Source organism: Mus musculus, chromosome 16 (assembly GCF_000001635.26).
Source record: "Mus musculus strain C57BL/6J chromosome 16, GRCm38.p6 C57BL/6J".
Taxonomy (NCBI): Eukaryota; Metazoa; Chordata; class Mammalia; order Rodentia; family Muridae; genus Mus; species Mus musculus.
Window position 1 is genome coordinate 43,898,577 of NC_000082.6, and position 19,934 is coordinate 43,918,510.

Here is a 19,934-nt window from a genome sequence, read left to right on the forward strand (position 1 = left end):
GAGCCGCCTGGTGTGTGTGTGTGTGTGTGTGTGTGTGTGCAAGCTAGGAACTGAACTTGGATCGCCTGCAAGAGCAATCTGCACTTTTAAATCTAAACCATCGCTCCAGTCCCACAAGGCTGTATTTAAAGCCCACTGTGTTTCCTGAATTTGAAGGAGCCACTAACAGAGCAATTTGATATTAACTGGTGAATGGTGTAAGGTATTGGCCCTATGGCACAGATGGTGGCATATTAACTTGATCTGGTATTATACTATGAATTGATCTCTAGTTTATAAACCAGTTCAGTTCCTTGTGAAGAGGCTCTAAAACTAGTTTAACTTCCTTGCCTCCTCAAATCTCCATTTTTGAAATTCAACATTTTGATTACTGAGTTACGGAACTATACCACTTAGGCATTCAAGGGCTTGAGTGCAACCAGCAAAGGAGACTGGGAAAGAGAGTCTCCAAGGGAGGAGAGAAGTGAGAGGACTATGTCCTGCAAACCAGCTTCTGTTTGGATTATTTGTGTCCCTAGTTACTTCATTTATCTCTTTATTCAATGCATACATAGGTAAGTCTTATTCCACCATATCAGACACTAGAAGTATTGATTATGAACAAGAAAGCAAAGCTGTGTTTTCATGGAGTAAGCACTCTAGTGTGGGAATGAAGAAGTAAAAACAAATTATCAAGTAGTGATCTATTCAAAACATCCCAGGTAGAGGGCAAGAGGTGTCATGAGGTCAAAGTACAGACAAGCTTGGACTACATGAGAAGCCGAAGGGAAGCCATTGGGGCTGGCACTTCCAGTAGACATGGGCATGAGGAGTGAGCAGGAGACGCACTGTGCAGGGCATTGTTGGCCTGGGGAAGCACCTAGAGTTTATTCTGAGTGTAATAGGGTAGGACAGGATTGCAAGAGGCCGTATTGAAATATAGGAAAAGTGTAGTACTTGGGGCTGGGGGTGAGGGGAAGTAAACTGTGGGGAGCTGCTGAAGTGGGTTAGGTGAACTGATACTGACTGTTCTCAGAATAAAGGACAGCTGTGCTGTAAAGTCTTTCCCCTCGCCTTCCACCCTGCCAGCAGCCATACATGACATACTTTAAAAGCTCTCAGAAGCCCTATAGTTGAAGAAAATTATTGTCGTACTCCATTTCCCAAGCTTTCTAGACCATGAACCTTTTTTTAGGGGACAGGTATTTTATCTCTGTAATACTTACTGTCCTGAGAAACTGCTAGGTCCATATGTACCCGTGCTGGTGTATGGAAAGAGCATATTACAAAGGCCTGGTTTTTATTTTCTACTCATCAGCTGCATTGATTTCCTACCATAACTAGGGCTGTGGGGAAGAGTCTGGGAAAATCTCTGCTCTTAGGTAGGCTGCTTGCCTCTCTCTATTCGGCAAGAGGAGCTGTGTAGTATAACTTCCAAAGGAAGTAAGTATTCTCCCTTAGCTCTTTCAGCACTTCCTAGTAAGCCCTCTCTGTGAGTGGCATTCAGTAGCCCCAGACTGTTACATACAAGTTATGTACATAAAGGTATAACTTGTACACAGGTTAATAATTACCTCTTTCTCTGCCTTTCCACTATATTTCTACTGTAGTCCCCATGAGGTACCTTTCAGAACCTCTGGTAGATGTCGTCTTTCTTAAAATATCTTCTTCTACTGTATTCACCATTGTTCTTGTGACGATATGTGATGATACAACTCCTGAATGATGTGAGGAAGTAAGGTGAATGACCACATCGTGGAGGGGAGGCAGCGTTAGGCTGTTATCTGAGGGTTGCTTGAACACTGTCATTACAGTGATAAGCAATCAACCTAATAAATGAGGGGGCCTCTAATCTAACTAAGATTAACTAGTGGGGCTGGTGTGAATGTGCTGGACAGAGAAATCACTCATATCCTGAGGGAAATGGCATAAGAGAGCACACAGTTTGGATATGCTGCTTAAACAGAGTGCAATTCAGAAGGGAGGAATAATTTCTGGAATTTTCCACATGATGTTTTTGGATCTCTGTTGACTAAAGTAACTATGACTGTGGGAAATGAAGCTACAGATAAAGGGCCACTATTATTGTTTTCTCCTATTTTAACTATAAAATATCTCATCAGTTAATATATAGAAATACCTAATTGTGTAAGAACTATGAGATAATAACAACAGTGGTGAAAGTAATGCTAAAGTAAGTGGTTTTCTTCTTGGAAATCCCCATGCCCTAGACTTTATGATAAAAATGATAAAGTTAGTAGTAATGGAAACATTTTCTCCTGTATTTACATATAACTTTTTTTTAACATGGAAAATAGTTCTTTCTTTCTTTATTTGTTTTTAAATTTTTATTTAATCTTTTTTTTTTTAACACTCCAGATTTTATCCCCCTCCTGGTCCACCCTCTGACTGTTCCTCATCCCATATCTCATCCCGACACCCCTGCCTCACAAGGATGTTCCCATCCCACCCCACCCCCACCTCCACCCCCACCCCACCAAACCTCTAAACTCCCTGGGGCGTTGACCTTTTTGAATTCTGTAGACTGTATCTTGGGTATTCTGTTTTTTGTTTTTGTTTTTGTTTTTGTTTTTTTTTGGCTAATATCCACTTATTAGTGAGTACGTACCATGCATGTCCTTTTGGGTCTGAGTTACCTCACTCTGGATGATATTTTCTAATTTGATCCCTTTGCCTGCAAAACTCAGGATGTCCTCATTCTTAATAGCTGAGTAGTATTCCATTGTGTAAATGAACCACATTTTCTGTATCTATTCTTCTGCCGTGGGACATCTGGGTTGTTTCCAGATTCTGGCTATCACAAACAAGGCTGCTATGGACATAGTGGAACATGTGCCCCTGTGGCATGCTGGGGCATCTTTTGGGTATATTCCCAAGAGTGGTATAGCTGGGTCTTCAGGTAGATCTATTTCTATTTTTCTGAGGAACATCCAGATTGATTTCCAGAGTGGTTGTACCAGTTTGAAATCCCACCAGCAATGTAGGAGTGTTCCTCTTTCTCTACATCCTAGCCAACATGTGCTGTCACCTGGGGTTTTGATCTTAGCCATTCTGATTGGTGCAAGTTGGAATCTCAGGGTTATTTTGATTTGCATTTCCTTGATCACTAAGAACTTTGAACATTTCTTTAGGTGCTTCTCAACCATTCGAGATTCCTCTGTTGTAAATTCCCTGTTTAGTTCTATACCTCATTCTTTGATTGGTTTGTTTGTTTGTTTGTGTTTTTTGGTGGTTATCTTCTTGAGTTCTTTATATACTTTGGATATTAGCCCTCTATCAGATGTGGGGTTAGCGAAGATTTTTTTTCCCAATCTGTAGGTTGCCTATTTGTCCTATTGACTGTGTCCTTTGCCTTACAGAAACTTGCAGTTTCATGAGGTCCCATTTATCAATTCTTGATCTTAGAGCATGAGCCATTGGAGTTCTGTTTAGGAAATTATCCCCTGTGCCATTAAGTTCAAGGCTCATTCCCACTTTCATTTTTATATGGCTTTATTTTGAGGTCCTGGAACCACTTGATTTGAGCTTTATGCAAGGTGACAAATATGGGTCTATTTTTATTTCCCTACATACAGACAGCCGGTTAGACCAGCACCATTTATTGAAGATGCTTTCTTTTTTCCATTGTATATTTTTGGCTTTTTTGTCAAAGATCAAGTGACTATAAGTGTGTGGTTTTATTTCTGGGTCTTCAATTCTATTCTATTGATCAACATGTCTGTCTCTGTACCAATACCATGCAGTTTTTATCACTGTTGCTCTGTAATACAGCATGAGGTCAGGGATGGTGATCCCCCCAGCAGTTCTTTCATTGTTAAGAATTTTTTTGTGTGTTTCTTGGGACTGGTGCTTAGAAAATTTTTTTTAGCCTTTTACTCTGAGGTAGTGTCTGTCTGTATCACTGAGGTGTGTTTCCTGTATGCAGCAAAATGATAGGTCCTGTTTATATATCCAGTCTGTTAGTCTAAATCTTTTTATTGGGGAACGGAGTCTATTGATGTTAAGTGATATTAATAGTGGTTGTTGCTTCCTGGGTTTTTTTTTTTGTTATATTTTTTGTTTTAAGAGGAGGAATTATGTCTGTGTGGCTCTCTTCTTTTGGGTTTGTTGAAAGAAGATTACTTTCTTGCTTTTTCTAGGATGTAGTTTCCCTCCTTGTGTTGGCATTTCACATCTATTACCCTTTGTAGGGTTGGAGTTTTGGAAATTTATTGTGTAAAATTGTTTTTGTCATGGACTCTCTTGGTTTCTCCGTCTATGATAATTGAGAGTTTTGCTGGGTATAATAGCCTAGGCTGGCATTGTGGTCCCTTAGGGTCTGTATGACATCTACCCAGGATCTTCTAGCTTTCGTAGTCTCTGTTGAGAAGTCTGGTGTAACTCTGATAGGTCTGCCTTTCTATGTTACTTGACCTTTTTCCCTTACTGCTTTTAACTTTTTACTTCTTTGTTTTGTGCATTTGGTGTTTGATTATTTTTATTATGATAGGAGGGATTTCTTTTCTGGTCCAATCTATTTGGTGTTCTGTAGGCTTCTTGTATGTTCATGGGCATATCTTTTTTTTAGGGTAGAGAAGTTTTCTTCTATACTTTTGTTGAAGACATTTACTGGCCCTTTAAGTTGGGAATCTTAGCTCTCTTCTATACCTATTATCCTTAGATTTGGTCTTCTCATTGTGTTCTGGATTTCCTGAATGTTTTGGGTTAGGAGCTTTTTGCATTTTGCATTTTCTTTGACTGTTGTGTCAATGTTTTCTATGTATGGTATCTTCTGCCCCTGAGAGTCTTTATTCTATCTCTTGTATTCTTTTGGTGGTATTTGCATCTATGACTCCTGATCTCTTTTTTAGGTTTTCTATCTCCAGGGTTGTTTCCCTTTGTGATTTCTTTATTGCTTCCACTTCCATTTTTAGATCCTGGATGATTTTGTTCATCCAGGTTGTGTTTTCCTGTAATTCTTTAAGTGATTTTTGTGTTTCCTCTTTAAGGGCTTCTACCTATTTACCTGTCTTCTCCTGTATTTCTTTAAGGGCTTATTTATGTCCTTCTTAAAGTCCTCTATCATCATCATGAAAAGTGATTTTTAAATCAGAGTCTTGCTTTTCTGGTATGTTGGAGTATCCAGGACTTGCTGTGGTGGGAGAACTGGGTTCTGATGATTCCAAGTAGTCTTGGTTTCTGTTGCTTAGGTTCTTGCACTTGCCTCTTGCCATCTAGTTATCTCTGGCGTTAGTTGGTCTTGATGTCTCTTACTGTCTCCTTCCTGTGGGCCCGTGAGTCTGTGATCTTAGATGTATCAGCACTCCTGTGGAGACTGGCCCTCTCCGGGTGGGATTTGAGTACTGAAGGTTGTGGGACAGCCTTAGCTCAGGGGTGCAGATGGAGACTGGAAGCCTACATATAACTTTTCACTTATTATTTATGTATTTGCTTGCTTGTTTTTTATTCTTGCATGAATTTACATGCTAGCATAGCATGTGGTTGCCAACATGTTAGTTAGACAATGATGTTAGTCTTCTGAGCTGGAGTTACAGGTGTTATGAGTTGGCTTGTAGAGCCTGAGATCTGACCCAGGTCCTCTGCAACAGCAGGAAATGCCCTTACCCACTGGGACATCTCTCCCACCCCCTGTGAAGACTTTAGAATGCTACTGAAATGGCAGCTGGCTTTCAACATCTATGCTCTGACTTCCTTTACACTCAGAGTCTCTCCTTCCTATTTAGCTTTCTTGGTTCTACCTTGTCTCTTCCAACTCCTAAAAGGTGGATTTCCTTAGGGTTTTTGTTTTTGTTCTTCTCTACCTACTGTGTTCACCTGATAATGCCATCCTCTTCTAACGCTTAAGATACCATCTGTATGCCAACAACTCTTACATTTGTTCCTTTAGTTGGACCCATGGACCCATCCCATGAAATTTAGAGTGTTGCCACCAGCACCATCTTGACCTTCCAATTTGGTTTTCTCTTTCTCACAACCCTCTTGTGGCTTCTCACACTTAGAATGGTAGACAAAAATACCTAGAGTTGGATCAGGACTCTGAACAAAAGCGTTTCAGTTTCAGGACATTTGGGGCCAGAGTATTGTCATGGGCAGGCTGTCTTATGAACAGGGAGTTTAGCAGTGTCCTAGCCTTGACACATTGGATGCTGTTATCACTTCCCCTGATTGTGACAATTCAGTGTTGCTGTATTTCAAAGGGGCAAGATCAGAACCTTGTTGTTAAGCACTGCTTTCAGCCTGGATTATCACCTCTTCTATCTCACCATTATATCTCCCCTACCTCCTTTCGCTCTCTCTCCTCAATTTCTCCAGCCACACTGCCCTCCTAGTTACTTCTCTGGCTCTCTAGACACTTGTGCAGTAGGGCCTTTGAACTTCTTTTCCCCTGCCTGCATGGTACAGTATTGCTTGTATGTCCATATGGCTCACTCAAAACCATCCTTTGCTCAGATATCTTCTACTTAACCCCTCAATTTAAAACCACAACACCCAGTCTACATTTCTTGTTTCCCTGCCTTGTTTTTGTAATATTCATTTGTTATTTAACCTTGGTTAGACTGTTAGATTCATGGTGGTAACATTTTTCTATCCAATTTTGTTCCTTGTTATATTCCAGTACTTAAAATAGTATTTGTCCATAATGGGTTTTCAAGCACACTGAGTGTGAGTGAGTGAGTGAGTGAATGAATGAATGAATGAATGAAAACAGCAAATAGAGGAAGCCTGTAAGTCACTGAAACACTAAAAGGTGGTTTTGTTCTACTGACAGCTCAGGAACTAGTCAATGACTGGCTGGACAACAAACTTAAACAAGAATTAGCAAGTGATGGAGAAGGGGAAAGCACTGTGCTGAGCAGCCCCCCTGTGCCAGACGCCCATGACCATTTGAAGTATGACAAGTTTGATGGTAAGAACTTATCTGGTCCTTCTAAGCTTTAACATCTAATGAATGTTTCTAAGAAGTAGTTTTTATTGTTGTAAATAATAAATGATACATTTGGCTTATGGATGTTTGGTTTATCTTTGAGAGTTTAATTTTTTCTTGATTGAGTATAAATCCCCTTTGCTATATCCTTGGTTAGTAAGTTCCTATTGCTTTTTAAAATTAAAATATTACATTATTTATAATTTTGCCTATAATTTATGTAGCAATTAAAAGTGCCTCTTGCCCATATATCATCAGATAACTATTTACTTTGACAGAGAACACACTGGAATATTCACATATCATCTTATAATTATAAAATGCTTCGTATGCTTTGATTCATTTTCATTTACAAGAGAGGCTATTTCTTTTCTCGGGATGTTTCCTTTCCTTTCCTCTTTTGTACAAAGCTAATGTCAGACAAGTTAAATAACAGACTTGTAAAGGATCTTCTCCTGTTCCTCAAAGGTTTGGGGTTTTTGATTTTGTTGTTTGTTTTCTGCTGTGGATAGGGCAACATAGTAGGGCAGCTTTCTACACCTGACTCAAGTCAGCCTTGGTGAAACCAGCTGATGGCATTCCTCTTGCTAGGACTACAAAATCCCCCACTAGGGAATCAGTCATGAGCTCTGAGAGCTAGATGATGACTTTAATGTCACCCAGCCTAATTGGTCAGAGTCCTTGGTCACTAGGCAAACCTACTATACTACACTGAATCTACAAGGAGTTACACTACACTGCTGTTCAAATAGCTTAAAGGTAAGACTAACCATGCCCAGCCTGGGTAAGGATGTGGAGGAGCTGGGATACTCCCTTAGGACTGACGGGATGTAAAGCTGCATTCCACTTTGGATGGCAGTTTGAAAAGTTTAGTATGGACACATAAAATGTCCCTATAGTATAGCCATTCTCTAGCATCCAGAAGAAAGTGGATTAAAGCCCGGGTGATGTGTGCTAGAGAATGAGCTATACCACTGAGCTATATATATCCTAGGATCAGTTGAGGGTTGTTTTTACCCAAGCGAGTTTTTGCGGTGGTTTAGGTTAAAGTAATACCTTTTAAGTCTGGCTGTGAAGAAGCGCTTAGTGACTTGGGTGAAAGCGGTGCCCGACGGATGGAGCTTTGTGCTTTTATCTGAAGGTGGTTGCTGGGAGGCCACACTCGCCCAACTGTATTCACTACTTCCTGCTGGTGAAACAATCACAGCCTTATAGTTTTTAGAATTTTTATGTAAATATGAATATTATTTCTTAATTCCCCTCTTGGTTGTTTTTTTTACTCCCAGATTTATGTGGCTATTTGGAGGAAGAGGAGGAAAGTGCCACTGTTCAGAAATTTATAGAGCATCTGCTCCATAAAGAAGTGGTGGCTTCTGAGATGGTGGAAGAGCTTGGAATGGAGGAGAACCAAGACAAGAGGCAGCAGAAGGATCCTCGTCTTACCATGGAGATGAGACATAAGCAGGTGGGAGGGAAAAACAAAATTAAAATGGATAACAGGAAGCAGTCTTTGTGTAACACATTTAATAAGCTTAAATAAAGACTTAGGCTTTATTATGAAAAAGGGTGCCATCTGTGGTTTGGTAAGGAAGAATAAAAATAAAATATAAGAACTTCAGAAGAAAAATAATTCTCATAAACTGAGAGTAGGAAACAATTTATTTAAGAAATAACCAAAATTAGAATAATAGATTTTGACCAGTTGAGAACTGAACTAAACTTTATTAGTGTGAATGTGGCGCTTCCGATTATAAATATGTAGATTGCATTTGCTCCAATTTGGTCTTTGAATGGTGACATTAATATATTATCATGAATATTCTGCTAGATATTATAAGGATAATTCTTCTCTAGACAACTAAAATTCACTCATTTTGTGATTATAATTTGCAAAGGAGGACAGATCTGAATTAAATCTCGTTCAGCTGTTTTGAATTGGAAAGGCATATGGGGACTTTCCTCCTTCCAAAAGGAATAGTAGGCAATAGAGGAAAAGGCGAGCTCTCCTCGCAGAAGAGTTTGGGGGAACTCAGAATGACCATGTCTTTGCCATAGGACACGGACTAAGACTGAAGTAGCACTAATATCTACATATGTATGCTGTCTTTTTATAACACTTGATTTCTAAATACAAATTATGAATATTCACTGTTTTGAACCAGTAAGGTATACCTAGCCAGCCATGGCAATGTTGGAAAAATAGGAAGATGTAGGATCCTGGGTTGATGGATGGAAGGAAGGAAGGAAGGCAGGCAGGCAGGCAGGCAGGCAGGCAGGTAGGTTGGTTCAATAACACATATGCCCATTATCTGTGAGTCTTACCACAGCTAGAGGGTAAAAAGGGTAAAGTTAAGAGAGGAGCCAGCCTCTGAAGAGTTAGCATTGAAAGGAATGAATGTGTGTATTTAGAATTATCCACAAAGGTCTTGGTTTTGGTTCCCAACTGTGGCCACAATTGCTGGCATACTGAAATAAGAACACAAATGAATAGAGCTTGGTAGTGTTCCCTTGGCAAGCATTTCTGTTCTGTCCTTCAGATTTTATCTACCCTAATGTATCCCTGTTTTTTCTTAAGTGATTGTTAAAGTACAGAGCCCAGGAGGGAAGTGGTCATATATACATGGGGCAAGCTTCAGAATGGGAGCTCATTTCTGAATAAGAACACGTGGGCTCTGAGCCTTTCCTCACACTCAGCTTATCCATTGTGCAGTTCATCCCAGATGGGGAGCGTCCTCTCCTCTAACTGCTTGTAGAACTTTGTACTTGTTCTCACTCAGGGAACAAAGGAATGGCTTTGTTTTTCCAATAAGCAGTGGGTTCTGGGTGAGGATGTTTTAAATTGGTTGTATTCTGATCTTCAAAATGTGTCCTAAGTGTCCGTCTGTGCACTCTACTTGTGATTTCTGAAAGGTCAAGGAAAATCGCTTAAGACGCGAGAAACAACTGGAGTCCCAGAGAATGGCAGATGCCCTGAAAAAAGCAGCCTTCTTGGAGGCTCAGAGTCTAGTGCAGGAAGAAAAGAGAAGGAAGGCTCTGCTGGCCAAGAAAGAGAAGGAGGACATTCAGAGAGAGATGGTAAAGCTGCGGAGGGAGATACTTGAAAGAAGGCACACTGTGGAAGAAGCATGGAAAACGTGAGCCCGTGTGATTGATGCGTAGGGGGGAGGATGTCTGTTTAAGCAAACACATCAGGACTACTCTCAAGTGCTAGGGATGTACTACCATGCAGATACTAAACAAAAGAGTGCAGCACCTACTGTTCTACTATCCTAACAGATTACTTCTGCGTTTTCATGTTTTCTCCTGGTCATGGACTCCTTGCCTGCTTAATTGCAACCATCAAGTACATTTACTTTGTTATTCTGCAGTACCAAGCTTGCCTGGAGTCCTGAGATATGTGTTTTATCCCACAGAGTAGCTGTACCATAACACGGTGGCCTTGTCCTGTATTGCTGACCATTTTGGCCTTTTAATGTTTACCAACAGGGTTAAAGAGATGGCTCAGTGGGTCAAAGCACTGAATGTTTTTTCTAAGTTGTCTTCCAAAACCTACATTAGGTGGTTCACATCTAGCTGTTAATGCCAGCACCAGGCAATCTGATGCCCTCTTCTGGCCTCCACAAGCACTGCACTTACACACACAAACCCACACACAGGCTCACACATATACACAGATTTAAAAAGAAAATAAATCTTTTAAAAATGTACCAATATGATAATGCAGTTGATTACACCTAGTTCTTTACACGTGCTTTTCATGCATCAGTGCTATTTCTCAGAATAAATACCGTGCCTTTGAATTATATTTTTAGGATATATTCTTATGAGTGTAATTAGTGGGTTAAGTGGTATAGATCTTTTGTGACTTTTGAAAAAGATTACTTTGCAAATGAATTGTACCTGTTGACAGTGTCACCAGCTGTGGCCCAGTGCACCACACTCTTCTCTGTACTGGGAGGTGTCACTTTCAGTATTTTTTTCACGTTTAATAGGCATCATGGTAAATGGTTTGTATTTCTTTGGTTGCATAGGTTTTTAAAGGTGGAACATATTTCTTTATTGCTTCTGTGTGCTTAGTAATTGTCCCCCGCCCTACTGTGAATTGTGTTGGGGTCTTATTTGCTAATAATCATACAGCAAGTCACTGCCTGACTACTGATGAAGAAGAGGAATACCTGACGTAAGAGGAAAATGGCAGTAGCTCTCACAGGATGTAGTCCCTTATCCATCCTCATGTGGAAAATGAGCTTCACAGGTGAAATAGCTAATGTATTTATTCTGAGAAATAGCACTGATGCATGAAAAGCAAAAATCTTCCAGCAACGTGACTGAAGTCTCTGACACTCCAAGCCAGAAAGACCTATTAGGTAATCCTTCCACCCCGTCAGGCCACGAGACTTTCCCCCCTGTGTTCTTGATTGCTCTCATTCTGCCCAATTTCAAACAGCTCAGCATGGGTGTGTGCTTCACTCCCTCAAGTGCTGGGCTCAGGCCTCCTCCAAATGCTGCTCTTTCAGAAAGCAATCACCAGTGTTTTAGTGAGTTCTCACTGAGGTCAACCCTGCTTTTCAGATTGCTCTCAGGCCTTGAAAAAAATAGCTTGACCTAAAATAAATCGTAAAAACAAGCACCATTTGATGGTAGCAGACTGCTCTGCTGAGTTCACAGTGGGCACTCAACACATGCTCCCTGGCCAGGCATTCCTTACCAAAGTTAAGTCTTACCCGTGCCTAGAGTGACACAGATAGCACACTCTGCTTTTTCGTGGATGAACTGATCTGAACTTCCAGACAGCAATTGGGTAATAACAAGAGTCATCAAGTGGTATTTTCCTTTGACCTAGGAATTCTAGTTCTAGGGGGAAAAAATGCCCTAAGAACTGATTAGAAATGCAAAGATTTTTATATAGTGATAACTCAAATAACATTATTAGTAGTGATAAATAATAAATGTTACAAAATTAATAGACAATGATTATACAATGAAGCAGGATTGACATGCTATTGTTTATTCCCTTGTGGAACTATGAATGGCTCTTTACCTCTCCAATATTCACAGTTAATCAGATATTATTTTCATTATGGATGTTATTTTAAAATGCAGGTTGGTGTTCTAGAACTGTATTATGTGCTTATTTATTGGCTGTGGCACTTGCAGTCTCACTAAGGGCCTTGTGCTTGCAGTCTGCCACTGAGCTCCGTCCCAAGTCCTAGAGTTGTACTAATTCATGCCCCCATGACATGTCGATAGGGCTTGTTCTTTTGTCTCATTTGTAAGGTATTCTGAATCTGCTTTACTTCATAAAGAGATTTATTAATTACAAAAAGAAAACACCATTAGCTGTAGGGATAGCTCAGTAGTTAAGTGTATCTCTTGGTCTTCCAGAAGACTAGAGTTCAGTTCCCAGTACCCTCCCTGAGATGCTACACAACCACTACAACTTCAGCCCCAGAGGAGCTGGTGTTTCATTGGTGCTTTGAGGGCACCTGCTCACATGTGCTATACATTCACACAGGAACATCAATAAAAATAATTTTGAAATCAAATAAACAATAGATTAACACTAGATAATCAACCTTAATCCAGTGAAACAGTCTAGTATCACCAGTAATAAGACATGACAGTGCATGCCTCCTATATAAGTAAAAATAAATGACATAATGTCTGTATTCTAGATTCCTCTTTACTTGAATTTCTACAACTGTAAAGCTCCTGAAAGCCTAGGTGACTACCTGAGCTTTCATAGCTGATTCCTCATGGCTTGCTCCACATCAGTAATAGTATATGCTTTGTGTACATATATCTGTAATTAGTGCCTATAAAAAGACAATATTGGGAGCTAGGTGGTATAGTTTAGTTGGTAGAGTGTTTACCTAACATGTACAAAACCCTGGACTTGATCCCTGGCACCACGGAAAAAGTAGTGGCACATGATTGTCATTCCCCATTTGGGAAGTAGAGACAGGAGGAGCAGGAGTTCAAGGACAGCCTGGGCTACATGAAACAGTCTCAAAAAAAAAAAAAAAAAGAAAGAAAGAAAAGGAAAGGAAAGGAATCTATAAGCTCACTTGAGTTGGTAAGTGTGGGAGGGTGCCTGCAGGAGGACAGGGTGGAGGGTAGGAAGATTCTCTAGACTCCATTTTCTCTTTTGTAATTTTTATACTATTAATTTTTTTCCTAGAAAGCCTATAAAAGCCCATGGTAAGAACCTCGTTCCTTCTTTACTTATGAAAGGTTCATTTGGCTCTAATAAGAAGAGGTACGGGGTGGGGAGGTGGCTGGGGGAAAGTGCTTATTTCACAAGTCTGACAACCTGAGTTCAGTCCCCAGAAGCAACTAAAAAGCCTGGTGCTATTAGAAGTTGTTCTGGTTTGTAAAGAGACTACCATGACAGTTGAAGTGCCTAGCAAGACAGACCTTACTTACTCTTGTTCAAGAGAGAGGGTCTGCTTGGAAGAGAGATCAGAAGGAGAATTTTATTCTAGCTCAGGTGGCGCTGTGTCTTTTCCCCACTGGCTATGGTGCAGCCTCCCAGTCTTTTTCAGCTGGTTAGTCTGAAGAGAGTTGGTAAGAAAGAGGAGGGGATAGGAGTTGCTGCTCAGGGAACAGGATCACTGGTCCAGGACATCAAAGTCCTAGAACAGAGAGTGGACTTTAGTGTAAACCAAGACTTTACCAAGTGGGGAGGAGTAAAACATTTGCTACATTGCATTATAGAAGTCTATGAGATGGGGAGATCGCATTATAGAAGTCTATGAGAAGGGGAGATTGCATTATAGAAGTCTATGAGATGGGGGAGATTGCATTATAGAAGTCTATGAGATGGGGAAATTGCATTATAGAAGTCTATGAGAAGGGGAGATTGCATTATAGAAGTCTATGAGATGGGGGAGATTGCATTATAGAAGTCTATGAGATGGGGGAGATTGCATTATAGAAGTCTATGAGATAGGGGAGATTGCATTATAGAAGTCTATGAGATGGGGGAGATTGCATTATAGAAGTCTATGAGATGGGGAGATTGCATCATAAAAGTCTATGAGATGGGGAGATTGCATTATAGAAGTCTATGAGATGGGGGAGATTGCATTATAGAAGTCTATGAGATGGGGGAGATTGCATTATAGAAGTCTATGAGATGGGGGAGATTGCATTATAGAAGTCTATGAGATGGCGGAGATTGCATTATAGAAGCCTATGAGATGGGGGAGATTGCATTATAGAAGTCTATGAGATAGGGGAGATTGCATTATAGAAGTCTATGAGATGGGGAGATTGCATTATAAAAGTCTATGAGATGGGGAGATTGCATTATAGAAGTCTATGAGATGGGGAGATTGCATTATAGAAGTCTGTGAGATGGGGAGATCGCATTATAGAAGTCTATGAGAAGGGGAGATCGCACTATAGAAGTCTATGAGATGGGGAGATTGCATTATAGAAGTCTGTGAGATGGGGAGATCGCATTATAGAAGTCTGTGAGATGGGGAGATCGCATTATAGAAGTCTATGAGAAGGGGAGATTGCACTATAGAAGTCTATGAGATGGGGGAGATTGCATTATAGAAGTCTATGAGATAGGGGAGATTGCATTATAAAAGTCTATGAGATGGGGAGATCGCATTATAAAAGTCTATGAGATGGGGGAGATTGCATTATAGAAGTCTATGAGATGGGGAGATTGCATCATAGAAGTCTATGAGATGGGGGAGATTGCATTATAGAAGTCTATGAGATGGGGAGATTGTATTATAGAAGTCTGTGAGATGGGGAGATCGCATTATAGAAGTCTATGAGAAGGGGAGATCGCACTATAAAAGTCTATGAGATGGGGAGATTGCATTATAGAAGTCTATGAGATGGGGGAGATTGCATTATAAAAGTCTATGAGATGGGGGAGATTGCATTATAAAAGTCTATGAGATGGGGGAGATTGCATTATAGAAGCCTATGAGATGGGGGAGATTGCATTATAGAAGTCTATGAGATAGGGGAGATTGCATTATAGAAGTCTATGAGATGGGGAGATTGCATTATAAAAGTCTATGAGATGGCGGAGATTGCATTATAGAAGTCTATGAGATGGGGGAGATTGCATTATAAAAGTCTATGAGATGGGGAGATTGCATTATAGAAGTCTATGAGATGGGGAGATTGCATTATAGAAGTCTATGAGATGGGGGAGATTGCACTATAGAAGTCTATGAGAAGGGGAGATCGCACTATAGAAGTCTATGAGATGGGGAGATTGCATTATAGAAGTCTGTGAGATGGGGAGATCGCATTATAGAAGTCTGTGAGATGGGGAGATCGCATTATAGAAGTCTATGAGAAGGGGAGATTGCACTATAGAAGTCTATGAGATGGGGGAGATTGCATTATAGAAGTCTATGAGATAGGGGAGATTGCATTATAAAAGTCTATGAGATGGGGAGATCGCATTATAAAAGTCTATGAGATGGGGGAGATTGCATTATAGAAGTCTATGAGATGGGGAGATTGCATCATAGAAGTCTATGAGATGGGGGAGATTGCATTATAGAAGTCTATGAGATGGGGGAGATTGCATTATAGAAGTCTATGAGATGGGGAGATTGCATTATAGAAGTCTATGAGATGGGGGAGATTGCATTATAGAAGTCTATGAGATGGGGAGATTGCATTATAGAAGTCTATGAGATGGGGAGATTGCATTATAGAAGTCTATGAGATGGGGAGATTGCATTATAGAAGTCTATGAGATGGGGGAGATTGCATCATAGAAGTCTATGAGATGGGGGAGATTGCATTATAGAAGTCTATGAGATGGGGAGATCGCATTATAGAAGTCTATGAGAAGGGGAGATTGCATTATAGAAGTCTATGAGATGGGGGAGATTGCATTATAGAAGTCTATGAGATGGGGAGATTGCATCATAGAAGTCTATGAGAAGGGGAGATTGCATTATAGAAGTCTATGAGATGGGGGAGATTGCATTATAGAAGTCTATGAGATGGGGGAGATTGCATTATAGAAGTCTATGAGATGGGGAGATCGCATTATAGAAGTCTATGAGAAGGGGAGATTGCATTATAGAAGTCTATGAGATGGGGAGATTGCATTATAGAAGTCTATGAGATGGGGGAGATTGCATTATAGAAGTCTATGAGATAGGGAGATTGCATTATAGAAGTCTATGAGATGGGGAGATCGCATTATAGAAGTCTATGAGATGGGGGAGATTGCATTATAGAAGTCTATGAGATGGGGGAGATTGCATTATAGAAGTCTATGAGATGGGGGAGATACAGAGGTTTATTCTTTGCCCCAAACACAAGGTTTATAGTATTTGATAGAAAAAACTAATCCTAGTCTTTTCTATCCCTAGCAATCCTTCAGCAGGATGGGTAGCAAAGGCAGGATGGATACCCTAAGTAAGAAATGCATCGGCAGAAACAAGAGAGACCCTGCCTCAAAACAAGATGGCAGAGAAGCAATTCTCAAAAGTGGTTCTGTGACTCACACAGATACTGTGGCACATGTATATATTCCATCCTTCCATCCTTCCTTTCTTTCTCTCTCTCTCTCTGTCTCTCTCTCTCTCTGTGTGTGTGTGTGTGTGTGTGTGTGTCTGAGAGAGAGAGAGAGAGAGAGAGAGAGAGAGAGAGAGAGAGACTGTCTCTCTTTATGTGAAAGAGTATACAGAGAGACAGAAAAAACTTTATAGATATTGACAAAGTTTTTTGATCAAGGTACAGCTTAGTAGTAATGTCAATAAAAATGCTTCATTAAAGCACCTACTGGGCTGTTTGTCAAAGTATATAATTTATTTTGTTTATATATTACAAAATACTTTTTTAAAAAAAGTCACCCAACTCTGGAATATTTAGTGTTCATTCACTCCAATATAGTAGACTGTAATTACTCATTCTTAAAGCTGATAACTATTTTTAAATTGTTACTAATAGAGAAAAGAAAAGACAAGAAGAAATTTCTCAGAAGAATTCAGAGGGAAAAATGATGGAAAGTACTCACATACATCTGGATGAAGAAAAAGTTGCAAAAGAAAGAAAAAGAAAACTGAGGGAGACACTAATCCAGACTTTCAAGGAAAATCAGCAGGTGAGAATTACAGTGCCTCTCCATTCAGCATCCTGTAGCATGAATGACAGGACATTCCATCAGAGATGGAATAGAGTATGCTAGGTATGGTGGGTCACACCTGTCAGCCTGTCTCACCTGAGGCTGAGGCAGAAGGATCACCACAAGTTCCAGGCCAGCTTTGGCTACATAGTAAATGCAAGCATAGTTAGTGCTCTATGGTTTTAAGTAAGGGGGGAGGGGGAGGGAGGGAAGGAGGGAGGGAGGGAAGGAGGGAGGGAGGGAGGGAGAGAGAGAGAGAGAGAGAGGAGAGAGAGAGAGAATGAATGACTATGTATCCTAAGTCCCTGTGAATCCATCTTAAATATGTAAATCAGCCCCAGCGTTTGTGCCTGCTGCCTGCTGACCTGGTGTTCAGGTCAGTGCATCAGTGCAGCAGGTCCGATCCAGATGTTCTTTCATACTGTGGAGGTGTGGGCCAGTCCCCAGGAAACAGAGACCATACTGCGGATTCCTTCTGAATAACTTCTTTAGAATAGCTTTTAACTTTGCTCTTCAGTGGTATTTGAGCTTCTGCTTCGACAGTGTCATGGATAGTCCTGCCTGGGTTATGTAGTCGGAGGCTTAAGAACAAGTCCCTTGCCTTCTGGTATCCCAAATCCAAACGATGATAACGTATGTTTCTTCTTCTCTTGCTAATGACTTGCCTACTTTTTATTTTTCTTTTCTTTTACTTTATTTGGAGGAACTTTTATAGAAACAAAAACTAATGATTTTCTTTTTTTAATTTTTTATTAGATATTTTCTTCATTTACATTTCAAGTGCTATCCCAAAAGTCCCCTATACCCTCCCCCCACCCTGCTCCCCTACCCACCCACTCCCACTTCTTGGCCCTGGTGTTCCCCTGTACTGGGGCATATAAAATTTGTAAGACCAAGGAGCCTCTCTTCCCAATGATGGCCAACTAGGGCATCTTCTGATTCATATGCAGCTAGAGTCACGAGCTCTGGGGGGTTCTGATTAGTTCATATTGTTGTTCCACCTATAGGGTTGCAGACCCCTTTAGCTCCTTGGGTACTTTCTCTAGCTCCTCCATTGGGGGCCCTGTGTTCCATCCTATAGATGACTGTGAGTATCCACTTCTGTATTTGCCAGACACTGTCATAGCCTCACAGGAGACAGCTATATCAGGGTCCTTTCAGGAAAATCTTGCTGGCATATGCAATAGTGTCTGGGTTTGGTGGCTGATTATGGGGTAGATCCCCAGGTTGGTTTATCTCTGGATAGTCCATCCTTTCGACAAAAAGGCCACCAACAGATTGGGAAAGGATTTTTACCAATCCTAAATCTAATAGGGGACAAATATCCAGTATATACAAAGAGCTCAAGAAGCTAGACTACAGAAATTCAAATAACCCCATTAAAAATGGGGTACAGAACTAAACAAAGAATTCTCAACTGAGGAATACCAAATGACTGAGAAGCACCTGAAAAAATGTTCACCATCCTTAATCATCAGGGAAATGCAAATCAAAACAACCTTGAGATTCTACCTCACACCAGTCAGAATGGCTAAGATCAAAAATTCAGGTGACAACAGATGCTGGCAAGGATGTGGAGAAAGAGGAGCACTCCTCCATTGTTGGTGGGATTGCAAGCTTGTACAGCCACTCTGGAAATCAGTCTGGCGGTTCCTCAGAAAATTGGACATAGTACTACCGGAGGATTCAGCAATACCTCTCCTGGGCATATATCCAGAAGATGTTCCAACCGGTAAGAAGGACACATGCTCCACTATGTTCATAGCAGCCTTATTTATAATAGCCAGTAGCTGGAAAGAACCCAGATGTCCCTCAACAGAGGAATGGATACAGAAAATGTGGTACATTTACACAATGGAATACTACTCAGCTATTAAAACAATGAATTTATTAAATTCTTGCGCGAATGGATGTATCTGGAGGATATCATCCTTAGTGAGGTAACCCAATCACAAAAGAACACACATGATATGCACTCACTGATAAGTGGATATTAGCCCAGAAACTTAGAATACCCAAGATAAAATTTGCAAAACACAAGAAAATCAAGAAGGAAAACTAACGTGTGTATACTTCATTCCTCCTTAGAATAGAGATACAGAGACAAAGTTTGGAGCTAATGATTTTCTAAAGCTTTCAAATTTTTATTATTATTTCCAAAGAACTAGCATAGTAGATGGTTGAATTATCCATTCGAGGAAGGTTACTTAGTCCTTCTCAGCCATAACTGACTAACTTTATATTGACAAATACATATGTCCCATATCAGTTCCTTTAGAGTTGCTGTGACTAAAACACCTAACAGAAGAAGAGAATGTGAAAGAAGCTTCATTTTGGATGATGGTTTCAGAGGGCTCAGTTCATGACCCCAGGCACTAATAGAATATCATGGCTGCAGGAGCATTTGGTAGAAGACAGGTGTTTACAGCACAGCACACAGGAAACAGAGCCAACTAGAAAGTGGTCAGAGATGTACCCTTAACATCCCAAAATTTCTAGGATTTCCCAAAATAGCACCACCTGCTATGAACCAAACATGCAAACCATGAGCCTCTAGGAACATTCCAGACTCAAGCCAGAGCAGCTTCTCGGGCTACTTAGGCAGCTTTTTCAATGAAGGGCAATTGATCAAAATATGAATTAGGGATTATAACATTTCATATAAAATGAATTACTTGGCAGATTTGTAAATGAGATCATTGGATGAGAAAAGATAAATATGTATATTTTCTATCCCCCATAACACCTACAGTAGGGCCTCAGGCACTGCTAAAATTAATGAAAGTTAATAGAAGGAATACATAAGTGACTGGCTCTAACAAGAGAAAAAGGAGTGGCGGGAGATACAGGGGAGCTTGACTGATGTAGGAGTAGACAGACATATAA

At 40.4% G+C, this 19,934-nt stretch overlaps 1 protein-coding gene across 6 annotated transcripts in view; it reads left to right on the forward strand.

The window, feature by feature from the left end:
- Ccdc191 (coiled-coil domain containing 191) overlaps positions 1–19,934 on the forward strand; it is a 74,506-nt gene that overhangs the window by 8,768 nt on the left and 45,804 nt on the right. For all 6 annotated transcript variants that reach the window (XR_003951771.1, XM_006521958.2, XM_030249033.1 and 3 more), the window contains 4 exons: positions 6,770–6,907; positions 8,212–8,390; positions 9,836–10,059; positions 16,874–17,027. Coding sequence is in view for 5 of the 6 variants with exons in the window: in XM_006521958.2 (XP_006522021.1) it covers positions 6,770–6,907; positions 8,212–8,390; positions 9,836–10,059; positions 16,874–17,027 (695 nt within the window). In the remaining variant the exon portion in view is untranslated. The remainder of the gene's footprint in view (positions 1–6,769; positions 6,908–8,211; positions 8,391–9,835; positions 10,060–16,873; positions 17,028–19,934) is intronic.